Source organism: Bactrocera tryoni, chromosome 5, assembly GCF_016617805.1.
Source record: "Bactrocera tryoni isolate S06 chromosome 5, CSIRO_BtryS06_freeze2, whole genome shotgun sequence".
Classification (NCBI taxonomy): domain Eukaryota; kingdom Metazoa; phylum Arthropoda; class Insecta; order Diptera; family Tephritidae; genus Bactrocera; species Bactrocera tryoni.
Window position 1 is genome coordinate 80,891,768 of NC_052503.1, and position 22,269 is coordinate 80,914,036.

General features: G+C 31.8%; 1 protein-coding gene across 5 annotated transcripts in view; it reads right to left on the reverse strand.

The window, feature by feature from the left end:
- Positions 1-559: 559 nt before the first annotated feature.
- LOC120779177 overlaps positions 560-22,269 on the reverse strand; it is a 107,579-nt gene continuing 85,869 nt past the window's right edge. For all 5 annotated transcript variants that reach the window (XM_040111419.1, XM_040111418.1, XM_040111417.1 and 2 more), the window contains 5 exons: positions 14,608-14,822; positions 11,513-11,563; positions 6,280-7,113; positions 1,701-1,811; positions 560-782 (listed from right to left, as the gene is read on the reverse strand). In XM_040111419.1, coding sequence (XP_039967353.1) covers positions 636-782; positions 1,701-1,811; positions 6,280-7,113; positions 11,513-11,563; positions 14,608-14,822 — 1,358 coding nt within the window. In that variant the 3' untranslated portion in view covers positions 560-635. The remainder of the gene's footprint in view (positions 783-1,700; positions 1,812-6,279; positions 7,114-11,512; positions 11,564-14,607; positions 14,823-22,269) is intronic.

Below are 22,269 nucleotides of genomic sequence, written 5' to 3' on the forward strand. Positions count from 1 at the left end.
GGCCAGACAGGGCAACTACTCATAAAATATTAATGAAAATTATTAGAAAAGCAGTTATTAAAAAAGTAAAATAAATAATTAAAATAAATTTAAGAAATATTTCTTTATTTACATACACTTTTAGTCTTTTAAATCTATGCCTCTTCTTTAGCTTATTTCAATTTATCCCTCTCTCTAATCTCTTGAGTTCATTTGTCATGAATAAATTAAATATGTATTATTATAAATAATTAATGAAATTATATTTCTAATCTGTTTTATATAATATTATTCTTTATCAGTGCGTCGATTTTCATAGTTTTCGTTACATATTTTATACATTTCAATAAATTTTATAATTTTTTAATAGCTTCACGCAACTCTCTCTTGCCTTATATAATAGCATATCATTTATGTGTGTACTTTTTTGTTTTTGTATTTTCAATAATGCTATGAACTTGTTTTCGCTAATTAATTTTACTAATTAAATTTGCTAATTCGCTGTGAATTTATGTGTGTGTGTAAATATGTGATTTGGTGAATGTGTACAATTATGTATGTATATGTGAGTATGTGAGTATGTGTGTGTGTATGTGTAAGTGTGTGTATATTAGTTAATCTTTAAGTTGTCTAAATGATTTCCATTGCACTAATTTTTATGAAAATCCCTTATAGTGTACGAAGAAAAATATTAGAAAAATTGCGTAGGCGGTTGGAAATGTAATTCGAGCGATGACATCGATTGTTTTTGCTATACGTATAGGATGTGGCGGTTCCTTTTTGCGCACTTGGACGAAGCAAGTCTGAAAGAGAGAGCTACTTAGCATATTTACCTCATATTTTTAGTTAAAATATCATAAGTTCATATTTAGGGGGTTTCAGAAAGTAACTGCGTTCAGGTTAGTCAGCTTCATGCTTGCTGAGCTTATGTAACTTATATGTAATACTTGGATTTGATCAACGCAAAGCTGGTATTGGCTTATTATGCACTACCTTTTTTACTTCTTGCGGGTCTACTTCGACCTTTTTTATTAAATTATATATTAGTAAATCGATTTTGAAATCTCGCAGCACCGTTTTGTGCTTCCAAGTACCAGCTGCTGTTTGTTTTTGTGCTGAAATTCTAACTTTTCTGCTTTCATTAAGCCTGTCTGAACTTAATTATTTTCGGTGCTATATTTCGGCTTTATTTCTCTAAAAATCCATTTCAACCTCTTTTGTGGCAACCATGAAACTTACCACATCAGGCACGTGTGCCGTAAATATATATTTGTAGGTCAGATAGACTACCGTACACATGCCCCCCCATGCATTTTATGCACATGACAAAAACGTGACAAAAATTTGCAGTCTTCCAACAAGTTTTCGCTTTTGTGTCGAGAATTTGCGCACATTTTTCATGGCGAAATCCGATTTGATGTTTGAGTGCCAAAAGCGATGACGCACGTTGCCACCCGCAAGGGAGTAATCGAATTTTGAATTTCGAGCACAAATTTGCAGCAGACTGCATACAACGTACGGAATATGGAATAAAAATGCAAAATGGCATAAAACCAAAACAACAACAACAGGCGTGTATGCGCTGGCTTTATTAACCCATATTTTAAAGCGGATAACCAACTTAGTTAAACCGAAACTTTTTTTCTGTTCGTTATGAGCTTGCATAATCTATGTATGAACTTACAATACCGTTATTTTTATATGCTATTATTTGTTTTTACCTCTGTTGCGCATCCATTGTTGGCCGAGTGCGTGCACGGGCTGCTGCTGCCGCCACAAGTCGTACAGGCGACGATCTCGTTGGGGGCGCGCACATCGCGTCGCTTCTCACCCTGATAGATGGCGGTAAATTTGAAAAACTTTTTATGTTACAAATTTGGAATTTGGACAAATATTTAAGCAATTTTTTTTTACATTGATTTCGTTTTTAAATTTAACAGTTGAACAATCGAAAAGGGCGAATACCAAAATAATTCACAATCATGTCAAAATTTAAAGCAGGTTTTGTTTTTGGAATTCAATTCAAAATCAGTTAAAAATTTACAAACGCATAAACGAAGGAATTAAGTAGAACAGAGCAGCGAACGAGGAAATCAAGAGAAAAAAGGAATTGATTATTCAAAAAATTCAAATGGTACTTGAGTGGTTATTTAATAAAACGAAAAGGTCAAGTGAACAGCTCTAAGCAAATTAATTAGTAAACAAAAAATAAAAGAAATAAATAACGGACGTGTAAATTAATATTATTTAATAAAAGAAAATCTTATACAAGTAAAAAAATATTATGTAATACTTATATAATATATAAAGCCATTTGCGCCTTAAAGTATGCTTGGGTTAAATGACTTGACCCTCAGCATGGTGGAGGGATCATACTTAGCCTGTTTTGTTCAGTCCTTTGTGAATTAAGCTCGTCGTAGTATAGCTTTTTTATATAAGAAATTAATGCTTAGACTTTGAGGACTCACAAATTCTGAATCACTGTAAATTTCAAAGAAGAAACTGCCAATAATTTTAACCGAACAAGCGTTGATCTCAACTACTTAGTTTCAACTGCTAATCAGTGCTATGTTGAGAATAATATAATCTTTCTAAATAAATAAAATAATATCGATGTTTACCTTGCTAATTATTTCTGTATTAAATATTAAATAAATAAAAAAATGTTAATTAAACAAATAAGAAATGTTATTGTTAACAAACTATTTAGAATTGCTGGTATAATCCTGGGCAAACAGCAAAGCAATGTAATTTGTACGTTTTATGTAACTGCAAACACGCCGAGTGACCCTCTGTAATTTCGTTACAGTATGCACAAATGTGTACATTCCTACACTATGTTACATTATTGCGCATCCAAATGCAGTTGTTGTCTCGTCATCACGAAGCAGAGGAGCAGCACTGTAAAAAGTGCAACTGAATGACCGAGTGTTAATATAAATTCATTCGTGTTCGTTAACATTCTCTGCTTGGTAATCGTGTGTCGGTAAGTGCGCGTCGGTACGTGATCGCGATCAAAGTTTATGAAAAATTATAAATTAATCATTTAGGGGTGTTTTTTGAGTATTATTTCAAAATTAATTGAATTTGTGATGCAAAGTGATAAGTGTGTGTGTTAATTAAGAGCATTGAAAGTGTGCAAATGCAATTTAGCAAAGCAATGCACAATGTGTTGATTTGGCAAACATGTTTCAGCATGCACGCTGCAAATTTATAGTAGTAAATCTAAGTTGAGTGAAAAATGTATCAATGTTGTTGAAATTTAAGTATTTTTATTATTCGATCGTAGCGTTTAAGAACCCGTCGTATGTCTAATTAAAAGAAATGAAAGATCTGCAGGCAATAAAAGGTAAGGGTGAGCACTTATGTACTTATATGTATATGAACATACATACTTATGTACGTATGTACATCCATTTTATATTAAAACTGTTTGTAGTTATATGTACGTATGTATGTTAAAGCATGCACAACAGTGGGAATGTTACATATTTACGCATACAATAGCAGTTGTTGTCTCGTCATCACGAAACAGTGGAGCAGCACTGCAGAAAGTGCAACTGAATGACTGAATGTTAATACAATTTAACTCATGTTCGTTAACATTCTGCGTTTGATAATCGTGTGTCGGTAATGTTTAAAATTGCAGACATTTTATAGCTCAATGAATTAAGAAATACTGTAGAAAATAAGCTCGATATTTTTTATTGGTTATTATCGAAACTTCTGATTTAATTGGTCGTTATTTCGATAAATGTTTAAATTAATTATCGAAAATAATAATAATCAATGTACAACTCATTTAAGTGGCTGTTATTTCAGTAAAATATCAACATTTGATGTAAATTTTTCGATAGACTTCTATTGATGCCCATTGCTCATTTTATAGCCTACTTTAAGGCGCAATAACTATAAAACTATCTCAAGCATTCTAGGCATATAATATGATATTTTCCAATACTATTCCTCATACTTACCGGCTGCGTGAGCGTATTATGTAAGGCGTTAGCGTTAAGAAGGTGAGAAATAGAGAATTTATACATATAATTAAATAAGTAACTTTGATAATTTTTGTTGTAATTATTTTATTTGCCAATTTTTCGCATTAAGATTTGAAAAATTTTGCACTTGACAAACATATATACATAGATATACAGAAGTTTTGAATTCGAAATTGTTAAATGAAAGCAAATTTAACTTCTTTAGTACGCTTTTGACTACAAATACTTTAACGAATTTGTTGGAATGAACTGAGCGGCGGCGGTGATGGTTAGTTTGTAGGCGTTAGTACGCGATTTTAACAAAATTTTGCAACAAAATATGCAACCAATTAATATTTCGGTTAAATTATGTTAGTTTTAGTATTTATTTTTGGCGCAGAAAGCATTTGACGAACCAAAAGTTAAGTGAGAGCGCGTTTGTATGCGCCGTGAACACATGACCGGATGAGTGATTCTATGTTAGTGGGTGTCTAGTTAGACATGGTTGTATGGATTTTGTTAGTTTTGTGTGTATGTGGCTGGCAAAAGTTTTGGCAATGTGGCATCCTTTGACTTGCTAGCTAATAAGTCTAATGCATTGTTGTTAAGCAGAAACTGTGGTTATTATTCAATTAAAGCTGGAAGCACTTAAAAATTTGGATTACAAATAAAATTAGAGAAAAATTGTTGGGGAAATGTGGTATCTTTAAAATATAATGTTTAACAGTGAAAAATAATATTAAATTATTTTTGCTATGCATAAAAAATATTTGGAAACAGAAAACTCAAAATATAAATATACAAACCGAAAATTTTATTTTCTAAAACTACTCAAGGGCAGCGCTAGACATTGCTGTTAACATAACCCTAAATTCTAGTTCATAAGCTAAGTCTACAAGCTGATAAATTTTTTATAACACATACATAATATAACACTTGTTCACAAGTTGAAAAAAAAATTTATACTACTTTGTATGAAAAAAAAAGCATTCAGAAATTTTCATAATTATTTTTAAGAAAAAAGTTCATTTTTTATTTTTAACTTCAAATTAAAAATTTTTAAATTTATTTTTTTGTTTTATATTAATTTTAAAGTAATTTTGTAAACTAATACTTCCTTTCATTCTTCCATCTTTTTATAACCAATTTCTTTCGCCTTATCATCTTCCATAAAACACTAACCAAAATTGCTTAAAAAAACCTAAGTTAGCTAAATCTAGTTTCAGACCTAGTACAAAAAACACTTTTTTCGCCCTAGGCATTCTACGCTCTTCGTTTTCTGATTTTCCGTTCGTTTGTCAAACGAAATCCAGTGTTGGAACAGTTTTCTGAGGTTTTGCATACAATTTTTTCTGAACTTTTCAGTATTTTTCGAATTTCACGTTAGTGCTACCTTTATTTTGGATTTGAAAAATTTCAATATTCTTTTGGAAATGTTAGAAAACAGCTTAAGCAGCAGAGCATTAACCATCTACACATTTTTTTGTTGATTATAACCGGTATCGCTACTTTAAACGCTACCCAATTTCTACACTCTTCGATTACAGTCGGGAAAAGTAATGTCGAGAGGACCAAAAATTATCGAAAAATCCAGAAATTTAGTAGTCGTTTTGCTACTTATACACTTTTTGTTGACTATTCATAATAGGATTTTTATTCCTTTCGTATACTCACTTGAACTTTTCTCCCTTGCTTACAATAAGAAGATTTCGCAATGCAGCGTGTTTCTTTGTTTTAAAAAATGCTCGTTGTCTCTATAACTAATGTAAACAGTAATGAGAAAATCTCACTTGAGAGCTTGTCAATCAGTTAAATCGTTGTAATGGGTTTCTACTTTTGTCATTAGCTTACCTGTAAATCCGCGCGTTTTCCTCAATCTTCTACAGTTATTTTGTACTTAATTCCCTTCAAAATTTTTGTTTACTCTCTCATTCTCTCATTGTTTATATCTTTTGTTTAGCGGCTAAGCACTTGATATCCCTGCTTGAGCGTCATAAAAATCAACAAAAACGCGGCTGGATTTAGTTGCTTTTGTTTTATGCCACAAACACACATACAAAACGCCATTTAAAGCGGATATTTTTGAGGGTACCAAGAGCTAGAAGTAGAGCTCAAACTTTTTGTTGAGCAGAGCTATTGTTGCATATACCTGTGTCTTTCGTTGGGTCTTTAAAGGGTACTGTAAATCAAATTGAGCCGAAACTCGCTTGGGTTAGTACTTCAGAAACTTTTGGCATGCGCAAGCCGCAGCGAAGTGCAAGTACACTTGACCTTTTTTGGTGTTGGTTAATGGGAAATTCTTATTTAATGTTACACTTACAGTTTCGGCATTCAGAGTGCCCATGCCATGGCCATTGGCGGCTTCCGGCTGCGCCACCTGCTCGTAGAACGGTACTGGCGAACTGGAACGCGATTGCTTGCGACGCGGTGGCTTCACCGGCAAGTGGCCGCTCTCATCAGCCACACCTTGTGCCTCCAGCTGTGCCGACAACCTTTCAGCTTCCGCCGGCATTTCCAGTGACGCTGCGATCGTATTCGTCGCCGTTACTTCGCTAACGCTGGCGGCATTTTCATCTTCCGACTGCTTGCCTGTGCCGCTGAGTATCAGCGGCGGTGTGTTTGTAGAAATGGAACGACGCTGCTGTGTAGGCGCCGGCGCTGGCAGTGTGGGCTCCACTTCAACCGTTACTGTAGTCTCAAGTTGCGGCGTATGCGCGCTTTCAGCGGCGACAAACATGGGTTCCGTGTAGACTGGCTCGATGACAGTGGACATGGTGGTGGGTGTTTTGATGCGCCCAGCCTCTGTATCCACGTACGAGCTGGACGCCGATGTGATCGAACCCGGTGAGCGCGTACGTCGACGTATGGAGCGCGCACGTAAATTTTGCATTGCCACACCGATTATGCCGCCATGTTGTTCCTCCCAACGTATGCGCGGCGCATCAACCGTACTCATGCCGTATGAGGGTGTCGGCACGGGTGGTGGCGATGGCTGTAACGGTGTTTGTGTGGTCGCAGTTGATAGGTCCGTGTGGTAGGGATGCAGCGGTGTGGGCGTTACGGGTATGCTGGTACCGGTTGTTGTGCTGCTGGACGCGCCCATTGTGGCCTTTTCAGACGACAAAGCAGCATGAAATTCTCGTTCGATTATACCCTACATTTTGGTACTATTACTTGGTACACGTACATATACAATTGGGATTTGGATTTGAATGGTATTCATACAATTGATTGTGTGTCGAAATTTGAGTTCAATGACATTATAAAGCGGCGATTTTGGCTATGTGGCTGCATGAATTTGCAAACGCTCTGAAAACTGGGTAATATTGTTGGTGTAAATTTGTGGTAAGGCAGCAGAAGTTGTTGGTGGATTAAAAGGCTCTTCGAGTGGGCTATGGCTTAAGTTATGGTCGAATGGTGGTATAAATTTAACGAGTTTTAGTTACTTAGCAAGCATTAATAGAGGGCGGTGAGAGACATTGGTGGTTCATCTGAACACAGGTTAAGTACAGTTAAAATTAATTTTCAGATAACAGCTGTAATTTTAAAGGGAAAAGCAACAACTAATTTAAGTAAATAATTGGTAATGGTTGGTGTCAACATTCGCTTCCAGTTGGGTACAATTAAGTTTTTAGTTGCACTAGCAGCAAAAACAACGATATCAAGGCCTAAAGGTTGCACGTCGTCAATTCATTGTAAAATTATTTTACAGTAGTGGCTACTTATGAGGTAGCTATTATAATAGTTTTCATTCTAAAATACTGTATTAAGATTTCTAATTCAAATTTCAAATACAAATTGTTGCTTTATTGTTTGAATTTGAATATTCTGTGACATTTTTAGACACTCTTCGAGGAGTTATTTTCTTTATGATTTACTATTTAATATCTACAACGAAAGCCCTACACTTTTTTGAGAGCTTTTCACCCTTTCTCAACCTACTACGCCTAACTGGTGGTGTCTTAATAAAGTAAATTACCTACAATAATATACAAATAATACAAAAACCGCTCTTTTCTTTTCTCTTGACAAAATTACTAAGCTTATAGTGAAACAAGTATAAAAATAATAAAAAGTTATTAAATCCAGTTATTTTTTTTTATCAAAATCTTAAAAATATTTATAAATAAAAATATTTCTATAGAGCTATTTATATCTACATTGAGAATGAACGTACTCACACATCTAAAAAATATTTAACTACAATTTTCTGAAATCAAAAAACTGTTCTCAGCTAAGAGAGATCGTGGGGCAACCCAAATATGAAAATATTATCATATATTTTCAATTAATATTTCTTTGAGCTTAAGATTTATTGTTAATATGTTAGTGTTTAAATCACTTTGCAATTTTTTTTTACCGATTGGTAGAGCTAAGAAGAACCGAGAGAGAGAACTATAACTATAAGAAGTCAGAGTTTTGCGATAAGGCTACCAACAACTGCTAACCATACCTAGAAAATTTACATAATTTGCATTTTAGAATAAATTCATAGATTGTATTTGATCGACTTTTTATGTATTTCTTCGAAAAAAATGACTTGAGAAGAAACATCGATGTGCAAACAGTCAATTTTTTGATAAAAAATAAATCGACATATTAGAAATACTTTGCTATTCGCTCTGAATTGCTGACATATTCGATATTTCTAATGGAGAAACTCAACCAAGCACTAAAAAGTCTTCAAACGGATATTTTGGAAACCATTTATCGATTTTAAATCAGTTTCCCCGAATATAATAATGTTGGGGGGAAATATCGATATGCAAATCAACGATTTTTTCGGAAGAAAACTGATCGATATATTTGTAATCTTTCACTTTTCATTAAGAATTGCTAACATGTATTAGAGTAAATTTATCGACTTTTGTAAGTTTATTCATAATCAGCGATTTTTAGAGAAAAATCGATGTGAAAATAATAGATTTTTCCGATAAAAATAAATCGATATATTAGAAATACTTCGCTATTCGCTATGAATTGTTAACATGTTTAATATATTTGGTGGCAAAGTTCTTAATACAGCGCTGAAAGTTTTTCAATGGATATTTTAGAATAAATGTATCGTTTTTTTAGTTTTCTCAAATAAAATGCATGCATGATTAATAAGATTATCAATTTTACCAAATTATCCTTTTGAACTCGTCAATGCTTTATTTTTTGAGTAAAATTCGTCGTCCATAAATAACGGAAAATTTGTAGTAATTGTACGAAGTGCGATAAATGTCCTTTTTCGGATCACTCCTTTGACTTCTACTTTGTTAAGATATTATTTTTAATTATTAATGATAAAAAATGTCATTTATCGATATTTCGATAGTCACATATTTGCTTCGATGATTCACAATCAGCTTTCATCGACTTTTAATTAATATTTTCATATATAAAAGTAGCTTCCACGATCTTCCACTACTTAAAAATGACTATTTTTCACTACGTGTACTACATTTAAAAGCGTGTTGCCACAGTACGCAAATTAAGGATGCAAACCGGCCATAAAATCAAGATTAGCAGCCAATTTCAACAATTCAAATATTATAACAAACAAATATTATAAGTACTAAATTATCGAACTAAAAAACTTATGATTTATGAAGTAATTGAAAATAATCAAACGCGAATCTTTACAGTAATAATTACATTTTTATTATTATATTCCTTTTTTGTATACTAATATTGAAAAAATGTGTACGGAAGCACTTACTTGTTAGGAATTCGCAAATCAACTTAAAATTCGAGTATTTCTTATATATACAAGAGCTGAATCAGTAAGGCATATAAAGAGACGGGCTTTGCGTAAAAGTGAAGAATTTCGACTTATGCACTTCATACGCCACGCTCTTCATTCCACAGTTGCATAAGGGACTTCACAACAAAGCTAATACAAATCAAAAGATAACAGCAGCAATTATTGAAAATATTTTCAACTGAAAAAAAATGTACGCAGCTAGAAATACAGTGGAAGCTAAAAAGCGTTGTTTCAGCAGTCTCGCAGACAACTCTTTCTCCACCTGCGCATTATTTTCATTTAGATAGATATTTAATTATGCCAAATTTTTTCAATACATAACATTTTTCCCAATTATAAGTGACCTTAAAGTGTGTTTTTCATCGTTACGCTTTACTCAAGGCATATTTCACGTGACTGTTTTATTATCGAGACAATTTTTTTTTTCGTTTGTAACCTATAAAATGCATTATTTAATGTGTGACACAAAAACAAATTCAACAAATACATACAATTGTTGCAAAATGCAGACAGTTAAATGATTAGGAGTAATTAGTTTCGTAAACTGAAATCAAATATTACCATAATCAAACAAAAGAAAACAACTGTTTAAACGAATATCGAAAAATATCGACAACCGAAAGCACAAAATCGATAATTCAAAATGCAACAATGCACAATGCCAGGCTAAAAATGTGAACTGAGAATAGGAGTAGAAGAAGCGCATAGCTGACATTGAAAGCGTGCAACTACGAAGTGTCTGTCAAAATGTCGGATATTAAAACGAAAAAAAGGAATAAAAAGTAAAAGAGTAACTGGAGCTTGCCAGCGGTGAACTGAAGTACTTGAATTCGAAAAAATATTTTAATTTTGTTAATGTTGAGAAATCTGTGGCGAAAATCACATGCCGCTTCGGTAAAGTGTTGTGGAGTGTGGGAGAGTCTTTACTTATTTTTCACTGTGGAAAGGGATGTGGGAGTTAAGTGCCAAAGTTGTAATGAATTGGAAAAAATTGAGCGGTGTCATTGATATACTAAGTGTTAATGGGGAAATGGAGAGTGTGAATGATCAGATGGAAAGTGTGAGTGATGGAAAAGGAAAATGTGAGTGATGGAGAAAGAAAGTGTGACTGATCGAGAAGGGACGAATAAGTGATGGAGAAGGAAAGTGTAAGTGATGGAGAAGGAAAGTATGAATGATGGAGAAGGAAAGTGTGAGTAATAGAGTAGGAAAATGTGAGTGATGGAGAATAAGAGTGTGAGTTATGGAGAATAGCTGACAAGATATTTGACGCTGGAACTGCCGTACTTTTGCGCACCAAATGACTGTTGATAACATGTTGGCCACTGGTGACTATGAGAATGATGAGTGTGATGCTGATTGAAATGATGATGATGCTGAATGTAACGATGATGATGCTGAGTTACATAATGACGAAGTTTTACAGATGAGATTTTTAATGCAGCTGATGATAATAAAGCAGTTTTCTGATGTGTGTGGCGCTTGAAGAGAGAATTTAGTTTTTGCCAAAAACATATAAATTTGAATTGGTTGTTGAAAAAACAAAGCAACAAATTTTTTGTGTAATATTCAAACATTTCTGATTCTCTGATTCGATTTTTTAGAATTTAAAATTTAATTATTGACCTCTTTGAAAAACAAAAAATTATTAGTGCTGCCAGATTGTTGTTGATTTGTTCATCTTTTGTTTGCTTTCAGTACAATGAATTTTTGTGTGTGGTGCATGAGTGTTTAATTTGTTGTTGTACTTTTTAAATATTTTTTTAAATTTTTTTTGTGTTTTTTTTTTTTTGAAATAGCTTACCAAAGGACTTGCAAGAATTACTCCAATCCTGCTTAGAACCGCTGGAAGACGCTGGAAAAATTTACACAAAATAATTCTAGTATTCATACTAAAACACACTTTAAGTTTGCTTGTTTTAATATTAAATTGAAAATTGAAATTGCGGCACTTGTTAACGAAAAAAAAAATATTTTTTTCTGTATGCATAGCAAACTTTTTGTCAGTTTGTGCGCATTTTCAATGAGGAAATATTTTTATGAATTTTTTCGATTTTTTTCCAATTTTTTTTTTTAGATTTTTTTTTTTTATGGTAAGCACACTGTGGCAAATGCAGTTACTGCTTGCGGTTACTGAGTGATCCTTCTGTGCTTGATTAATTGTTTATTTGTTTGATTTTGATCATGTCTGGCTTGCGATTAATCACGAAAATTGGGAACAATGTTAGTTCTGCTTATAATATTTGCTATTTTTAATAAGTCATTTTTATTTCTTGTATAAATTTAAATGCTTATATTTTTGGCTTACACGTTGTTACTTTGAACTTCCATACTTTCTCACGGAGCTGTCGTGCAACGTTTCAATTTGGGATGTTTTTAGATTTTTGTTTTTGGTAGGGAACGCTATACACAGTGGATAGTAAATAGTTTTGGAGTGGGTTGTATACCGCTGGTTGGGAAAAAATGTGGTATATTTGCGAATTTCGTTTGAAGAACTATTGAATTATTTACGTAATATTTTTTTTAACTTTTTAAATTAAAAATTTTTTTGAATTAAAATTATTTATTAAATTTTTTAAATAAAAACACTTTTTTTAATAAAGAAAGTAATAAAAATATTTGAATTAATTACGTAAAATTAAAAAAAATATTAATTAATTAAAAAAAAATTTATTTTATTACGTAAAATTCCTTGTTTTCCCATATACTTTTCTTTTTATTAAAAATTTATACGTAATAATTTTTATCTATTGTAATAAAAAAAACATTCTGTTAAAAAGGTTATAAAAAATATTGGGATGGATTACGTAGTGTGTTAATTAATTAAAAATTTGATTATATTAAAATTTTTAATAAATTTTTTTTACCCTTTTTTTTTAAAGTAATAAAAATGTTTGAATTAATTACGTAATATTTTTTAAAATGAAATTGAATTTTTCATATAACCTAAATTTTATAATTAATTATTTTTGTCTGTTTTAATTTACAATAAAATCATGTTGTTTTAAATTTTGTTTAATAAAAAAATATTTGAATTTACTACGAAATATTTTTTAAAATTGTTTATTTAATTTTAAACTTTTTAAATACAAAATTATAATAAGATCGGAAGAGCACACGTAACAATTTAATATTAAATTACAAAAAAAGTAAAGTATTTTTTAATAAAAATATAAGTTTTCAATAAATAATTTTACATATTTTAAATATTATTTTTTATTTTAAGGTTTTTATATATTTTTTTATGATTATTTTTATATTTTATTTAACCTTTTTTATTTCTCATTTGTTTTAAACTTAAATAAATATACCATATTTTTTTGCGACACCTAAGGGTTAAGTTAATTTTTTTCTATTGACAATATTTATTAAAATTGTTTGAATTTCTAAAATACACGCTTTTGGTTAATCTGCAATACAAACTTAAAATAAATTGTATTAAAATATGTTAAATTAAAAAATTTAACAAAAATTATTGGAAAACACTTAACAATGAAATTTTGTAGGCCAAAGTTATTTTGGAGTTATGCAAACATGACATTTGATTAATATTTCGTACAAGACTTAAACACATAAAATGCACATACAAATAAACAGTTATTTTTTATGTTTGTGAGGTTTGTTGAATAAAGGTGTGGAAGAAATTAGAAGATATTAAGAAATGCATGAGTTTTCCAAAAGAAAAAAAATCTGTATTAAAATTTTATTGTCTGCACAAGGCAATTTTTGAACTATAATTAAAAAAAAAAAATTAATACAAATATTTTATTCAAATAAACAAAAACATTTTTTTATAAATATTAAAAAAAAATATTTTTATTAAAAAACACATTATATTTAAATAAAAAAAACATTTAAAAAAAATCTAAACTACATTTTAAATTACATTTTTTTTAAATATTAAAAAAACACAATTTGAATAAAAAAAAATGAGTTTAAATAATATTAAAAAAAAATTGACATTTTAATAAAAATTTCTTTTTAATAATTTTTTCATCTTTCATGAATTTTTAATAAAGAAAATTTAATAAACATAAATATATTTTTAATAAAAAATCTCGTAAACGTGCTGTTACGTTAGTTTTTTATTTAAAAGATTTAAATAGTTCAACAAAATATGCGAAAGTTAAAAAATTAAATATAGATATTAAAATTTAAGGAAAATGCTTGAGGAGCAAGCCTAAGTAAAATACTAGCTTTTTTACTCAGCTTTACGCATACTTTTAAAATGGACTGTAGTTGGTTTTTATACTCAGCCACGGGTATGTGAAATATTGGCATAATTTTCAGGACATATAAATAGAGAAACAGGCGTTCGTAGCCAAGTTTAAATGTGCTAAGAAATTTTACTTTTTTAATTTGGCAAAAGTATAGCAAGTGTTGTAGAGGAAAGTAGTATATTAAGTGTTAAAAAGAGTGAAATAAAAATAGTAGGAAAATTTGTAAAACATAAAATGTTAACAGTAATTATTGGCGGAGAGTATAGAATGCACGATGGTTGGTATGGAATTTTGCTTGTGGTTAGGTAATACTAAAATTTTTTAATATTTTTTTATAGCTTTAAAAAAAATATTATATATAAATACACTCAGCCCATTTAATTGTTGGCTTTTACCTCATTTTTTGAAATTTAGTAAATCATGAATTTCGTTCATAAAGAAAAATGTATGTTGTAATTCTCAGCCGGTTTTAGTTGTACGCGCAAGTGTCATAGACAGAGATAGATATAGTGTTGCGCGTTGTGGTTTTGAATGAATGGTTAAATGAAGAGTGTGTTAGCAATACATATAGAGAGGTATAGAGAGATAGTAATGGTACAGACAAATCAATATGGTTGTGTGTGTGGGTGAGTGGGTGTGTTGTGTTGTATTGTGTATGTGCGAGATGTTGTTTTATTACCTGTGTGACAGGATTCTCGCCAGGTCGATAGACAGCATTATGTTGTGGCCGCTTGCGGCCCATATAATTCACGCATACGAACTCCAGTAGCGAGGCGTAGATGAAGCACATGCAAACGCCATCCCAAACATTCATAGCGGTGAGATTGGAGACGACGGGCAGTGTGCTGCGGAAACCGTTGGATGTTGTAAAGAAATTCAACATTGTTGTTACACCTAAATTTGTTGGTTGCCACACAACACAGAAAACAAAACAAAAGCATAAAATAGCAAGGCAGTTAATTTATCGAGTTTGATATCATATATGAGTAATATAATATTGGAATGATCAGGGATCGCTTTGGTAATGGGTTGATGTTAGTTATTTGGTAGGTGTGGTGAGTTATTTATATGATACGGGTTATTGGCAGGTATGTTTTTAAAATTTCAATGAATTATGTGAGTTTAGTTAATGTGTTTTTTTTTAAGTTTTCTGGCACTTTGTGTAAAATTTAAATATATTAGGTATATAAACAAGTTATTTAGGTGAAAATAATCTTAAGTTTTTTAAAATAGCTGTGTGCACAAATATTAAGCATTCAGTGGTTGTATTTAGTGCATTTATTTTTAAATATTATATTTTTGTGATGTTGTTTTTTGCTTTCTTATAGAAAAAACAAGTTTTTTTTACAAATATGTTTAATGCTAATATAGTATTTCGATCATTCTATTAAAATATTGATTAGTTATGTAACATATAATTATAGCCATTTCTAGGACACAAGGACTATTCATAAATACAAAAGGATCCTTGCAGCAATGTGATTTCGATAGTTGACTTTCTATGGCAGCTATGTACATACATATATGCTATAGTGACCCGATATAAACAATTTAATCGAAGATTGTACGACTGCCTGAAACAATAGCTCGTGACAAGTTTGGTGAAGATATCTCGTCAAATGAAAAAGTTTTTGATACAAGCACTTTTTTACGATCATTCAGTTTATATGGCAACTGTATGCTATGGTGGACCGATAACGCCCGTTTAGACAAATGATCTTTTAAGTAAAATATATAAACATTTCTCCCTTTATTTATACACTTTAACCCAGAAAATTTGCTTTCTTTAATGCTTTACTTTTCGCAAATCTCCAGCAATATCTCACAGCAAGCTCTTATCTACAGCGTCGTTAACTTCTCGCATTGCAGCTCTGCAATTTACCTAAAGTTCTTAAATTTACGACACAATGCACATTTTTTCTCATTGCAGCTACCCAGAATAAGCCAACACTCATCTGCATCTGCATCTTAATATTTATTTATGCTTCAATTTGACTACCGACAGTGGCAGTAGCAATTGTATATCGCACAACAAGTGGCTGATTGCGTTGTGCTGCAACTCCGGCCCTAACTACTCACTAAAATGCATAATGTAATGTAATTTAGCATATTTTGTCTTACTTTATTATATTGTACGCTTTCTGCTTGCCATTCTCAATTTGCTTTCCACTTACCACTGTGGTACGAGGTACTTGAAGATGCTGTTTATATTTATGAATGGTTTAAAATTTAAATTTTTTAAGAAAAGAGAATTGAGGTTAAATTTATATATATCTTCTTTTTCGAAAAATGTTATATCAGCATATATGTAAACATATACGACTCTTTAAGCGAAAAGCTGCGTACATAAATACAAAAAATATACCTTTAACAACTGTGCTTTTATATTTGTATTATTTTATGTTAACATTGCGTCTTATCTCTCGACAATGAGCATTAAAACCCCACAAACACGAAATGCTTATAAAATACACATTCGCCAATGATATAATAAATATTTACTTAGCTGTAGTTAATCGGTTAAATAAACCCTGTAGATTTCAGCGCAATAGAGTACGCATCATTTATTTTGCTTTCTTTCTTTACTAAGCATCCTTCCGGTTCATTGCTATTTATTTTACTATATCCGTTATATTGCTTATACTGAAGCTAAGTGCTCACATGTTATTTTTCATAGTTATGAATAAACTTGCTACAAAATGTTGCAAGTTACGATGTCCGATGTTTTTATTGACAGCGGATGTGCTAAACCGCTGCTCTGTTGCGAGGTTACAAGCCAGTTCCGGCCGCAAATGGTTTGCTCTTTGCATAAGCCACAAAACGGCTGCGATACATACATATATGTACCATATATGACTGAGGAGAACAATCAATGAGGTCAAATAAAGAGTTACATACGTGTACCATAACTGGGCGATAGTGTTAGAGTATTACTTAGAAAGTTTACAAAGTAGATCTCAGAGTGGATTTCTATGTATATAATATCGATATAATTTTTTCAGCTATTTCTAATAAACCACCTGTGGTTATCCCAAAAAGATTAGTTTCTAAAAAGCTTTAAGGGGCTATACCAGTGTGACGCATGAAAAATTAGGCGATTTTCGTGAATTTTTTTAAAAGAAAGTACTAGATTGAATGTTTCGACGTTCTATGGACGTAATAAAGTATATTTTTAGCTATATTAAAAAAAAAAAAAATTTTACAAAAATATTGAAAAATAACGGAGTAATGTGCTGTCTGCGGAAGTGCCAAAAAAAAAAGTGCCTCAACTGCTGGCATGATTCCGATCGATTGAGTAGCTGAAACAAAAAAATTCAAAATGTTTTTTAAACTTAAATATATTTTCTATACAATGGACTACGATCTTTGAAAAATATCAAAAATTAAGAAAATGGCGCCATTTTGAAAAAAAAATCGTTTTTTTACGAAAAAAATTGTCGTTTTTTTAATGCCAAAATTGACAATTTTCAGCCAATCAAAAAGATCGTAGTCTATTGTATAGCAAATGTATTCAACTATATCCAGTTTTAATTTGAAGTCGATCGGTTAATTTCTCGTTGAGTTATAATGTCAGCAAATTTGAAAAATGTCGTTTCGAGAAAAACGCGTTTAAAGTTTCACTTATATATGTTTGCACCTCTGAGCGGTCGCTATTTAGAACGCTGCCATTCAAAAACTATTTAAAATACGACCTCGCCGATTTCACAGGATATTTTTGAATATATAAGCTATCGAAAAAAGCAAAAAAAAAAAAAAATTTTTTTTTTGAAAGTGTCACACTGGTATAGCCCCTTAAGTTCACTGAATGGTTGAAAGCTCATATGAAAATTTTATTTGTGATTAGTTTGGAATATGTTGGCACTTTGTTCTGCTAGTTGTCTTCATAGAGTTCTTCAAAGCTTTAAGCTCTCTGAATGGCTGAAATTGAAAAACTTGAATTTTTTTTTCATTTTCAGTTTGAGATACATGTGCAACTATTTGTAGTCTGCAACTTGTTTTTTCGAAAAAGAAATGGTTCTAAAAAGCTTTAAGCTTTCTGAATGCCTGAAAGCTTTTATGAAAATTTTGTTTATGGTCACATTTGAGCCTATGTTTCTAATGTCGAAGAGAGAGTTTTGAGAATGTTTCATAGTTTTCGGCTTAATGTACTAGTCCTTCGGGAACTAGTGACAACCTACCGATATTCTATCGATTGTGACCACAAATTATACTTCACTATTTCCATATTGTTCTGGGATGTAGTACAAATTATTGGCAATCAAGCAGTGGACGCTGGTAGTGTGTATGTAAAAATCGAATATCCTACTGGCTTCCTGGTTTCCTTAACAAGCACAAAGCGCTGCTAGTCAGTGAAATAAGTAAAAATCTTTATTGCTTCCGTGGTGGTGCTTTGGACTGTGTACTTGTATAGCTGTACAAAATTCAATTCAATTCATTTCCGTAATAAATAGACAGTTGTATATGGAGAGAAAAAAACTAAACCACAAATAAGGAAGCACTTACTTAGTTGCTTAGAACTTTCACTTAAGCGCATCGAAAGCTAAATAAAAGCTTTCAGCTACCGTAAACAGCAGGCAGATGTTTAACGGTATAAGTAAATATACCACAAGCTGACCACACTCTTTTGGCTGCTTTTAGTTGCAAGTAGAAACCCCTTCAATGCATAAAGTGTCCACACAGACGGTGTCAGCAGAAGCAGTAGCCATAATTGGCTTTGTTTCGCCACTTTTCTTTGTGAGCAAGCCAGGTTTGCAATACAAAAAGCGCCAACTTGTTTGTGCCTTATGATGCTTGCTTATTTTACTTCATTTCGGCTTGATTGCAGCTCGCCCAGTGTTAGTGACGTTTTGTGGTAATTAGGCTGCACTGGCAGGGACGTGACACTAAAAAACGGGTGCCAAATGCAGCAGCAAGCGCTTTCTAATGCAAAAAAGACGCAGTAACCCACTTGTAGCTCATTTGCGAGTGCTTAATTGTTCCAAAGTACGCGAGAGCACTTACAAGCACGCATGAATGTGTGCTTGTGAATGCATGTGTGTATTTTGGGGTAAGGCAAGTAGTTAGGAAGTTGCCAATTGCAGTGCAAACTAAGTGTTGTGCACTCCAAACACGTATGCGCTTTTTTGAAGCACTCTCTTCTTTCTTTTTTTACTGTGGGTTCAAGGATTTGAGTTCGTAAGTGAATAACTAAAATATTCTTTAAGAAATTGTACATTGTAGTGCTGTAAATTACCGTTTGAAGCTTTAGTTGTTGCTGAGCATGGCTTTCTTTCATTTAAGCTTGCCTTAGTTTGCAATTATTGGCACTGTCTGCTATTATACTTGATATCAGTCGCATGATTTCACATTCCTTTAAGCGACAAATCAAAGGCATTTAAAATTGCCACTAGCAGGCTTATATGTGAAGTTTCTGTATCAGATCACAAGATTCTTAAACCTTAAATAAGAATGCCAGCTGGTATACCAATTACTTCATACAGTGAATTTGTTTAGTTTAGAAATGATAAATATAACATCACATGATCTGATGTCAGCATAGGTCTTTGCTGGTGATCACTTGATATATTTCATTTTCGCAAATTAGTTGAGAAAATATTGCTTTTTTAACAGCTCATCACATTATATTGCATCATATGATTTAATGCCACATCACATTATATGAAATAATGTTATATCACAGACCATTTCAACATTCATTTCACTTTATATCATAACACATTTAATCACATCACAGCATATTCTTCACATTATCTCATATCAAACCACTTAGTGTCCCACCACATTATCTCCATCATATTACATCATATCCTTTCGTATAAAGTACAACATCATTTCACATCACAATGATTTAGCTTTAGAGCACATCACATCATATTTACTCATTTATTGTCACTTTACACATCATTATACCATTTCATAACACATCATAGCCATCATTATTTTACATCGTATGATATCATATCAACACTCAACACTCAACATCACATCATATTAATTAATACCCCAAAAAACCGAAGCACTTAAATTTCTTATATCATAAATAGTAAATTTAAATATACATTTTTTATGAAATATCAACAGCAGAGTTGACAATTTCTGCAGAATTCTAGAGCTGATTTTGTTAAGACCTGAATATACTATGACATTTTGATGTGATTTTCGCTCCAATAACTGCTTCTAAGTTAACAGCTGGAGGTCAGCATCTTCTTAAATATGCTTTTGTAACTTCAATATGAAAACAGTTACAACAACAATACAATTTTAACTAAAATCTCAACATTTCCAGCTTTCTAACTTTTCCAAAATTCCCCATATAATTGCAATTTCGCTTTGCTTACGTCAAAGTAACAACTTTTGGCAGCCTGTCGCGGCCAATAACAGCGCGCAAGTTAGCGACTTAACGACGAAATTTATTTACGCTCGCAGTAAGGCATGCAGGAGATGTGCACAGCACCTCAGCGTTGCATTTTGCTGCACTCAAATACATATCCTTTCAACACAAACACATTTTGCTACAACAAGAATGCATTTTCTTCGAAATAAACGCTTCTCTCACCAACACAAATGCATTTTTAATGCTTTTACTGCGTGTAGATAAGGTTTAACGGTTACTTTGCGCGCTCTTGGCAGCTTGATTGCAGACTTACGCACTTGCCGCTACGTGTGACACGCTTTGGCACTAAACGAAAAATTTATTTTAGCGCATCTAAGTGTGTGTGTATGTGTGCAGGTGTGTGTGAAAACGCCGCAACTTTTGTTTTATGTGAAAAACAAACGAGCGAACTTTGAATATGGCAAAGTGATAAAGTATGCTACTATTTTTTTCAGAAAATGCTGCTACTCCTTGCCATTGGTGTTGCCACTAAGTCCCTTACACTTGCTTTACGCACGTGCAATTTCCGTCGTCGGCGGTCTTACGTTCTATCGAGCTTTAATGCGCCAATTTGCACACGCTGCATATTTTGTTGAAAGTTGGAAAGTTGTTGTTGTCGTTGTGGTAAACACTTCTGACACATTTTTTATTGGTTTGACGTTTGTAATAAAGGTAATAAATAAGCACATAAAAAAAGTTGAACTTTTAATTGTACTTTCTGTTGTGGTGTTTGTGGTTGCAAATTACAATATTTTTTTATATTTTTTTTGTGGTTTAAAAATTGTATATAATTCACAGAAATTAATATTTTTTTTTAAATATACATAAATACTAAACTACTTTTTTGGCTTAAATATTAAATATTAAAAGTTGTTGGTGTTGCGTGTTCGCAGCTGTGTGTATGTGTGTATGTATTTTCCTTGCATATCAATGAGTAATAATTGTAAATGCATAATATTTGTTAAAAGCTTGCAAATTACGCATGCAAAATACGTAGCTGTGCTAATATATACCGTTGAGTTGTAATTTATCGAAAGTAAAAAATACTAAAATAAATAAAATTGGGGATTTTACCAATTTTTATGTTATGGGGTATCTTTACTAACTAAACAATTACTTACTTGAATACTCAACATTTTAGCGCAAAACACATACCTTGTGAATTCAAGTAACTAACCTATAAAATACCTATTTATAGGCTACAGTGTTTTAGTAAAGATTTTAAGTTTTTTAATTTACACTTTAGTATACTAATTTATTTAAAAATAACAAAACATGAAAAAGGGTTAATTTCGGTTGCACCAAAGCTATAACACCTTTCATGTATTGAAATATACTCCTTACAAAAATTTGATCATTTTGTATGGCAGCTATAAGCTATAGTAATTCGATTTGAACAATTTTTTCGGAGATTGCAGCACTGCCTTACGCATTAATCCTTGCCAAATTTCATGAAGATATCTCGTCAAAAGAGAGAGTTTCCCTTACAAGTACTTGCTTTCGATCGCGCAGTTTGTATGACAGCTACATATAAGCTATAGTGATTCGATCTGAACATCAAACCATGCCAAATTTCATGAAGATATCTCGTGAAAAAATGGGAGCTTTGAGCTTTTTTTCATTAATTTGAGTTTTTGAAGCTCATACCATAGTTATGTCGGAAGAAAGAAAAAAAATAACTGAAAATTTGCTAAAAGCTTTTTTTTTTGACTTGAAAGCTTTTCAATTTAAGTCGCCTGTGATTTCTAAAAGTAGAGCTTTTTTGTTGCTTGTTTTTGAAAATCTATTTCACTTACTTATAGAGAAGTTATTTGTTTATATAAGCGTTAAAAAGAAAAACATAAAAAAAATCGGAGCTTTGAGCTTTTGTGCTTATTTCATTAATATGGGCTTTTGAAGGTAGTAACATATTTATGTCGGAAGAAAGAAAGCAGTGTCCAGAACACATAAAATTATCAGAAAGCTAGC